Source organism: Mustela erminea, chromosome 8 (assembly GCF_009829155.1).
Source record: "Mustela erminea isolate mMusErm1 chromosome 8, mMusErm1.Pri, whole genome shotgun sequence".
Classification (NCBI taxonomy): Eukaryota; Metazoa; Chordata; class Mammalia; order Carnivora; family Mustelidae; genus Mustela; species Mustela erminea.
In genome coordinates, this window is record NC_045621.1 from 34,429,474 (window position 1) to 34,439,407 (window position 9,934).

Here is a 9,934-nt window from a genome sequence, read left to right on the forward strand (position 1 = left end):
ATGTAAAATCAATATGTATTAATAGAGAAAAGTTTAAAAAATTTTAAATTCTATATGGTCTACACATAGAGGGTAATGCTATGTAGTACGAAAAAATAAGGTAGACCTTTGGATTAGTTCTCTGCATAACAAATTACCACAAACTGAGTAGTTTACAATAATGGATATTTATTATATCAGTTGTTCTGGGTTGGGAGTTAGGTACTGCTTAGTTAGGTCTCCTACTCAGGGTGTCATAAGGCTAATGTAAAGTTTTTTTCTGGGCTGTGTTACCCCATAGGAGCTCCTCTGAGGAAGAATCTGCAGTCCCAGTCGCGCAAGCTGTCCGCACATTCATTCCTTGTGGTTGTAGGATTGAGGGACCAGGTTTATGCTGGTTGTTGGCTGAAGGTCACCCTCTGTTCCCAGAGGCCATAATTCCTCGAAGCTGCCAGCAGCTTCTTTCCACATGGTTGCTTACTTCATCAAGCTAGTAAGGAGATTCTCTAAAAAACATCTGCTAAGAAGACAAAATCTTATGTCTTACTAGGGTAAAATAATCACAGGAGTGACATTCCAGAACCTTTGTCATAGTCTATTGATTACTCATGGGTCTGGCTCATACTTGGACTGAGGGGATTATACACAGATGCAAGTATCAGGAAGTAGTTATCAGGGAGGGACGCGGACAGGTCTGTCCACCACATGTCTATGTGCTGATCGGGAATGATTTTTAAAATGTGTTACTGAGTAGAAAAAAAGTATTTATATTGTACTCCTATATATGTGTGCACACACATGCATGTACTTGTTTTTGCCTCTGAAGAAAAACAATGGAGGGATGAAAGCCTTATTTGGAATGTAAAGAACATTAACAAGTCACTTTCTGTCATTTTTTATATGTTGCTGCTTGCATACGGCATACAAATAAATAAACTGTGTTAATAAAAGAGTTAATTTTTTAAGTTTATGGTATTTTATGGCTATGTTTGAAACCAAGAGCAAAAGAACAACAACAACAACAACAACAACAAAAAAGCCCATTTTGCAAATAGTTCGAGAATCTAAGCTCTGACTTTTTCCATCTCTTTGAGCAATGTACAAAATTGCTTACATATTCTGAGCCTCAGTTTTTTTTTTAAATTACATTATGGTAAAGTTGGAACAAATACTCTCTTAAATCTTTTTTAAATGCTGGATAGGTGTCACCTAAATACTACAATTATTAAAGTATAATATACTTTTTTTTAATGATTTATTTATTTTTGCAAAAGAGAGAGAGAGAGCATGCGCATAAGCACTGGGTTGGGAGAGGGCAGAGGGACAAGTAAGACTCCCTGCTGATGAGGGATTTTTCCCCATTCAAGACCTGACCCCAGGACTCTGAAATCATGACCTGAGCAGATGCTTAATGGAGGGAGCCACCCAGGTGCTGAAAATGTAACACATTTTTAATAAAGAAAAATCTTCTGAACCTGAGTTGGAGTTAGACCAGGAGGGTGGAGGAAACCCATCACACACAAAAGCCTTGATGGATTTGAGGAAGGAAAGGGAGAGAGGGGTATTTTAAAATGAGAACAAAATAATACCAAGTCAAGGGGAGCAGAGCCTCAGAATCAAGGTAAACCTTATGCTGAAGTGGCTTAGAATTCATTGAGAGGAGACGTGTCATCTGCACAACGTTAAAGTGCAACTAGAGTATTTTATTTCTACTTTTAAACTTTTTACTTTCATAGGCTTACAGATTCTCATGCACATGTAAGCAATAATACAGAGAGCTTATACAACCTTGATTCAGTTTCTACCAGTGATACTATTTTGCAAAACTAGAGTACAATATCCAAACCAGGATATTTGACATCTATGCAGTCAAGATACAGAACACCGCCATTATCACAAAGATTCCTAAAGTTGTCCCACTGGAATGATACTCCCTTCCTTCCTGCCATACCTGCTCTGAAACTGCTGGAACCACTCTTGCGTTCTCCAGTTTTAGAGCTTTGTCATTCCAAGAATGGTATAGAAATGGAATCATACTGGATGTAACCTTTTGGGCTTTTATCACTAACACCATTCTGGGGATGGTTGTTTATGTTGTAACATTTATCCATTGTTTGTTCCTTTGTATTTCTGAGTTAGTATCCCATGGTATTGGTCTACCAAATTGTGTCCTTCACCCATTGAAGGACATCTGAGGTTTGGAGTATTATTAATGGAGCAGTTATAAACATTTATGTATAGATTTTTAAGTGACCATAAACCCACATTTCTTTGGGAAACTGCCTATGAGAGCAACTGTTGGGTCTTTTGGTGATTGTATATTTAGTTTTTAAGAAAATGCCCATTTTTTTTTCCTATAGTGACTGAACCACTTTACATTCTTACTCTCAATATATAAACAATGTAGATTCTTCATATTCTCACCATCATTTGGTTTTAGCACTACATATTTTTTTTAGTGATTCTGATTGATTGTTCAGCTTTCATTTGTATTTTCCTAATGATTAATGATGATGGATAACTTCACATGAGATTACTTGTCCTCTGTCTATGTTCCTTGGTGAAATAGCTCCTCAGGGCCTTTGCTCATTTCCAATAGGATTGGACTAAAAGAAAATCCAGGGGACTTGCCACCATGTTCTTTCTTTGGTTCAAAGGTCTCTAGAAAAAGTCTGCCCTCTTTTCTTTTAGATTCTTCTTATGCTCACTTTATATGTAATGTCCAGGGTTTATAACTATACTTCATTGAAAAGTATATCTAAACCATTTTTTTTTCTGGAAGAAGAAGCCAAAGCTGTCTTTTTAAAATATTAATTTATGTCCACCTTATTTCACCAAGGATTTGAAACAGAATGCAGAATGCTGAGATCCAGACTGACATTTTTTTTTTAAGAGTTTATTTATTTATTTGACAGACAGAGATCACAAGTAGGCAGAGAGACAGACAGAGAGAGAGGAGGAAGCAGGCTCCCTGCTGAGCAGAGAGCCCGATGCGGGGCTCGATCGCAGGACCCTGGGGTCATGACCTGAGCCGAAGGCAGAGGCTTAACCCACTGAGCCACCCAGGCGCCCCCAGACTGACATTTTTGACAGCATAGATTTCAGTGGATTATCTTTTGTGCAATTTTCAAAAAAGAAAACTCAAACTCAAGTTTCACTACATCTATGACCTCTTTTCTTGTATTCCCATGCTTTAGAAATGTTCCTTATTCTAATAGGGGCCACCACTTGGGGAATTTAGTATTTGCTATTATGTACATAATTGAAAATATAGAGAAAATAGAAATATGTATAGGATTTTTTTTTCCTTTTGTTAGGATTTAGTCACCAGGAACTGAGCTTTCCTCAAAGTGCAAACCTAAAATGTAGGTGTTCAGAGATGAAAATGTCCCATGTATTAAACACTTCAGTCCTCAGCAAGACTGAGAGGTTCACTGGTAGAAAATATTTTTTTTAATTTAATTTAATTTTTATTTTTTACTTGTAGTGAATTTGATAAGGTCCTGCTATAAAAGCCTCCTCAGTTTTCCTTAATGTGCTAAACAAATGTTATTTTCTGTATGCTATAATGTGTAAATGTTTGGAAATCCCTGCCCTTCTGTGGTGCCCTGGAAAGCTTATGCAAATGTTCTCCAGTAGTAGATATTTAAAAATAATTTTCTAAAGTGACTGTGTAAATTTCTTTCTCTTACCAGCAATCTCTGAGGGGTGGGGTTCTTCCACACCCTCATGAACACTTGCTATCAATATTTTAATCACAGTTATTTTGATGCTCATATGTCAGTCTCCCATTATAGCCTAAATTTTCATTTCTCACATTTCAAATCAGTTTGAAACCTTTTCAGACATTCCTAGTCAATGTGGCTATCCTCTTCGGCTAAGTGCTCATTTATCTTTAAACAATATTTTTTGTTGGTATGTCTATCTTGTCTTAATTGGCTTTAAGTGTTCTTTATATATATCAAATACAAGCATCTTCCTGCTCTTTCTCTTTTGCCTTGTTTTTTGATATGGGTTCTCAGATAATTCATTTTTAGCCTTTCTTGTTTTCAAAAGTACATGTAAGGCTATAAACTTTTTAAACCATTAGCTACACCTAACAATTTTTTTTTAAAGATTTTATTTATTTGACAGACAGAGATCACATGTAGGCAGAGAAAGGAGGATACAGGCTCCCCATTGCGAAGAAAGCCCGATGCAGGGCTCAACCCCAGGACCCTGGGATCATGACGTAAGCCGAAGACAGAAGCTTTAACCCACTGAGACACCCAGGCGACCTAAACCTAACAGTTTTGATAGGTCGTGTTTAAATTACCATTTAGGGAAAAAAAAAGTTGCCATTTAGGTCAAAATATTTTTGATTTCTATCTTAATTTATTTTTCCGCCATGGATTAATTAAAAATGTGTTACTTAATTTCCAAACATTTGATTATTTGTTAACTCTTTGGTTGTTTTATTTATATGCTAAAGTTTATTGGAATCAGAGACTGTACTCTGCATGATTTCAGTCCTTTCAGTTTTGTCGAGCTTGCTTTATGGTTCAGTATATGGTCTTTCTCTAGATCTGCTTGATCCTCTTTCTAGAAAGATTGTTATATTCATTTCTTTATTCAGTTATTTAACAATTTCTCCAGAGACTAACGATGTAACAGTAAACATAAAGCAAATATCATTTTAAAGTTCCCCAGACTAAAACATGAAGATAAGCAGGATGGGGCCCTGTGTATGTGTGTGTGTGTGTGTATCTAACAAATAATTTGATGTATTTGTGATGTTTTTGTATCTGTGTCTTATATGAATATATATTCACATTAATTTGAGTCAATTTCCTTAACAGTTCTGAATATATTGCTGCTGTTTTTTTTTAAATTGATATTCCCAATTCTCTATCTTTAGCATGATAAAAGAGACATTAATTTTAATTAATTTATTTTTTTGGTGTCTGTCATAAGAGACAGACAAGATCATTTTGTTCTTCACTATACAAAGGGTTAGGCATATCAAGTGTTATTTATTATCGCCATCTTACCAATGACAAAAGGAGATACAGAGACTTCTCTGAGGGATGTAAATCCTGCCCACTGATGTTATAAGGTCAGTGTCAAGATTAAATGGAACAACATAGTGAGAATGTTTTTGAAATTACAGGCTTTACGGATGTGAATATTGTGTGGAATACTTAGAAATTCTGGCTTCTTTAAAAAAAAAAAAAACTCAGGTACTATTAAAAAACAATAATTCTCATTACCAACATCACTTCTTTTCGAGTTAACTCTAGTTTGTAGAGACACCACTATTTACTGACAACCCTTTTTCCAAACATGTAATCAGTGAGGATTTTTGAGAATGTTTAAGCCTAACTAAAAAATAGTTATTTCCATGATTTATTTCCCTAAAGGCTTTGAAGAGTTAATGTTTGGGTTTTCAGCCTAAATTTGCCGTGAAGTTTCCTTCATTCTTTGTAGAGGAAGAAGCCAAGGATTCCAAATAATCCTCTGTGGAAGTATATTTAAGACAAACAAACAAACAACAACAACAAAAAAAAGCCCTAGAACTTAGATTTAAGGGCCTTTTTGGGTGGAGACTCTGTGGTGGTTGTAGCTTTAATCTTGACTTAAACTTCCTCTTCTTTTTAAAAATAAACTCTAAGCATTGTTTCTTGGATATAATTGTAAGTGATCTTTCCAGAAAAAGAACAGTTCTGTTTTGAAAGAATCTAGTAAGTACTACTGAAACCAATGTGATGGAAGGTTGGTCAGACTTTAAATGACTAAAACCGGAAATTCCACAAGACCATAACATTCTTTAATTGTAGCCAAGTGGTACGCACCACGGGAAGAATCCTTTCTAGTTCGAAACCATTTGGACTAAGATATTTCATAGAATTTAGGTTTTCTTTGAAATGAGTTTAGTAAAACTCTTATTTTAAGAATTGGCATGCAAGTTAGTGCCATTGTAAACAGAGGACTTGTGCTGTTTTCTCCAAAAATGATGTATTCATTTGAGCATAACTGGAAAATTCGGAATGAGCCCATATTAATTTCATGGCATTCAGGTCCTCTAAACAGGCAAATGTGAAATGAAATGCTTGGTCCCTCATCTCTAACGTGGTGGACATGTCCTGGAATTTAAAGAACCTTTGTTTACAAGGAGAAAATAATGGCCTCAGTGCCCTGTAATTGATTTTCAGGGCCCAATACTGAAACAAGTAGTACAGTATTCCATTACAACAGCCAGTTTCATGAATCAATCTAAATAAAATGTGTTTGCTTTGCAGACTTGAATCAATAGAAACAAATTTGCAGAGCTCTTACGTGGTGGGGGGAGAAATGTGCCAGCGATTATACGAGTTTGTGAAGGGTTTTTGTTGTTCTGAAATATCCAATTAAAAATGTTCCCAGATCTTGAATTTTTAAAGTAAAATCCTGAAACTACATTCCTTTACCAAATAACATTATATGCTGGATGCTTTTGGTCATAAAAATATATATATAATTTATCCAAAGTGTTTTCCATTATTGTAATTCAAAGTTGTCTTACTTTTGTAAAATGTAGTGCTTTAAATTAAAACATGCAAAGGCAAAAATAAAATAAGACATGCAAAGACATGAAAGTATTTAGGTTTAGTTAAATACAAAGTTTTTGACAACTTTGTTGATTAGGAAGAATCTTTCTTCTAGTTATCCTTGCATATGTCTACAGACTATAAAGTATATACAAGAGTTCTTAACATCAATACCAGGATATTTATGTATGCCTACCTACTTGTTTATCTTTCTTCTACAAATATTTTTTGACAGGCTATCCCAGGCCAGACAATTTGCTGAAAGCTCATGATATAAAGGTGAGTGAAGTAAGACATCAGTTCGAGTCCATGCAGAAGTGTGCATGGGTCTTAGTTCAGGCTGCTTATAAATAACAGAACGTATTTCCTATGGTTCTCAGGGAAACCAAGATCAAGGCACTGGCAGATTCAGTGTCTGGTGAGGCCCTGCTTCCTGGTCCATAGACAGCTTCTCACTGTGTCCTTACACAAAAGTAGGGGTGAAGAAATGCTCTGATCTTATTTCATAAAAGAAAGAGCCCTTATGACCTAATCATCTCCTAAAGACCCCACCTCCAAATACCATCATATTGGGAATTAGGTCCCCACATATGAATTGTAGAGAGGATACATACCCTCAGTCTATAGCAACATGTAAGCAAAAACGTTATATAGGTTATGTTATACAGGGTTTTAATCAAAGTACTGCTGATCACTAATGGATAGAATAATTTTAGAGGTAAGAATCATAAATGACTTCAGAGAGGAGGCATAATTTAAGCAGGGGTTGAATAAATACTAAACAAAATGAAGAGAATTCCTGTAAATATTAAGAGTACATGCTAATTGTTAATTCAGAACAATAATCTAAGTAATATTTTGATGGGCATTCGAATCAACTCTGAGATTCTTTCATATGATATTTACCCCTCTTCCTCTTCACTCCAAGATTATCTTGGGCTTGACAACCCTTGTTTAAGAGTTACTGCAGAAAGGGATACAAGAGTATTATGACTTTGAGGGGCATGGGAGACAGAAGAATTTAGAACCACTGGTTAGTACAAAACTACTTTTGATATCTGAATGAACTGCTTAAACTTTAAGAGTCAGCTCGTTCGCCGGAAGATTCTATATGCAATGACTAATGAATGGCAAGTGTGCCTGCCCCAGGAATAGAACAGTCACACAAAATTTCTCTAAGAGGCTTCTGGGTGGCTCAGTTGGTTAGGCATGTGGCTCTTGGTTTTGGCTCAGGTCATGATCTCAGGGTCTTGAGATCAAGCCCTGTGTTGGGCTCTCTGCTCAGTGAGGAATCTGCCTGAGATTCTCTCCTTCTGCTCCTCCCCACTTTCATGCTCTCTCTCTCAAATAAATAAATAAATCTTAAAAAAAAATTAACAGATTGAGGTAAAAATAAGCCTGATAACAGCAGTCTTAGTGCTACCACAAAAAGTATCTGGACCTCCATGTCTTTGTCTTTAAATCTAGTTATTAACCATTGAACTAAATGGTTTTTAAATCACTCAGTTATTCATGGTTTAATCCAGATAATATATATATTTCTCTGGTACCTTCTGTGTGTTCAACACTGCTGTATGGGGACCATAAACAAAAACATTTTCTTGGAGAATCTTGCTTCAAAGACTATGTTCAGTTATGAGATGAAGGGTACTAGGATGTGGGTGCTCTACATTGGGCTACAATTCTCAGAAAGGCTGTTCTTCTCAGTAAGGCTATTTTTCTTTTCTGAGTAAGCCTTGAGAATTAAATTTTCTCTATGCTGAAAGCTGTGTCTAGGCAGATTTACAATAATTGCCCTTTGGTGCTTTGGGGGAACTCTTACTCTCAGAGAGCCTTAATGGATACAAGAGGGTTTATTACTCAATTCTTGAGGGCACAGCGGTCAATTCCTTGAATTAATTTTTAGTATAGTGCAGACAGTTAAAAAGCAAAATTCCCTTCTGGGACTTAGACTGGGGAACTTTTGGACAGATAGTAAACCTCCAGGGAATCCAGGAGAATATATTATCACAGAAGCCCATGGAATTCTGAAGATAAGGTAGATTGTACATTAGGATTTTTCAGGAACAGTAGACATTTTCTTGATTCAGTGAATAAATATTTAGTTTCTTCCTTCCAGAGTTAACTGCCTCCAATGACATTTTGGATGATCATGGAATGCCATGAAGGGATTTGTGTGCCATGAAATGAAAGTAAGTACATTGCTAAAAATCAAAATAATAAAAGGTACGTTATAGAAGTCTTCATTCAATAACAGCACTTGTAAGAAATAGTCTTTATGTTTTAGTTATGGTTTGTTTTATTCTTTAGCCACAAGATCTCAAGAAACATCAACTTAGTCAGTCACAACTAGTGTTACAAGAGGGTTAAACAAAACATATTGAGAATAGAAGATGAAAAGTGGTTTTTGCTTAAAGGGAAGTTTATTTCATGGTTAGGTCCCACAAAGATCTTTTCTGCTTGTACTTTCATTAAAAAATGAGCTTCATTTTCAACAGAGGCTTTTGTTCAATCACAGAACATGAGGTTCTTTGATGGTATTTGTTTGACTTTGCTTCTCCCACATCCAATGCCATTTGTTTTTTTTTTCTCCTGCCCCTTGAAATCTTTGCAAAATTCTGCCATTTGCTCCAGTTTCTTGATCATGAGTCCTTACCGTTCTCATCTTATTTTTGTTCCGTAATTTCTGCACCCCTTTGGTCTTTGTTTCTATGGCTTCAACTCTCAGTTTTAGGCTGACACTGAATCCTGAGGCTAACAATTCAACTCTCTTAGAGAATCTTCTCTCATTTTTTTCCTACCCTTGGAGCTCCCTATCACTCGGAAGAGGTCATCTCAAATCTGTGTCTGTGGTGAAGCTCTCGCTCACCCCCTCAAGACCAACTAGTGACTTCTTCCTCTGTGCTGTGTTGGTCCTTTCCACAAAGCTTCACCAGTGTATCACAATTCAGGGTGCATCTTTCTTTCTCCTGCCCCAGATTATGAGGACAATGTTCTTCTGTCATTGAGGGTGTCATGCATAGTAAATAAATAAAGGATTATAATGTAAAGATTGGATTAAGAGACCCAGTTTTGACAAAATGGTAGTATTGTCAAAGGCAAGCCTCTAATTTTACAAAAAAAAAAAAACACATGAAAATGCTAGAAAAAGACAGGAAAAATGGCTTTGGTGACTCCAAATGTACATGAATGGAGAAAATAGTATAATTTCATGAGTTGTTAGATACTTATCCAGGGATTGAAATGTTAGTGTCTCTTGCTTCTGGGAACTGAAAGTTCAACCTGTATGAAAGGAAAAGAGATACAATCTTGAACTTGAGGAAGGTGAAGAACCAGAATTGGGAAGCTCTTCTTGAAATAGAATTTCAGAAAGGCGGCTCCTACTGAGC

General features: G+C 36.0%; 1 protein-coding gene across 1 annotated transcript in view; it reads left to right on the forward strand.

Annotated features, from left to right (window-relative positions):
• Positions 1 to 8,737, forward strand: part of NYAP2 (neuronal tyrosine-phosphorylated phosphoinositide-3-kinase adaptor 2) — a 313,460-nt gene extending 304,723 nt beyond the window's left edge. Inside the window, exons 7-8 of the mRNA XM_032355000.1 lie at positions 6,781 to 6,824; positions 8,665 to 8,737. Of these exons, the coding sequence (XP_032210891.1) occupies positions 6,781 to 6,807 (27 nt within the window). The 3' untranslated portion in view covers positions 6,808 to 6,824; positions 8,665 to 8,737. The remainder of the gene's footprint in view (positions 1 to 6,780; positions 6,825 to 8,664) is intronic.
• The last annotated feature ends 1,197 nt before the right edge of the window (positions 8,738 to 9,934 follow it).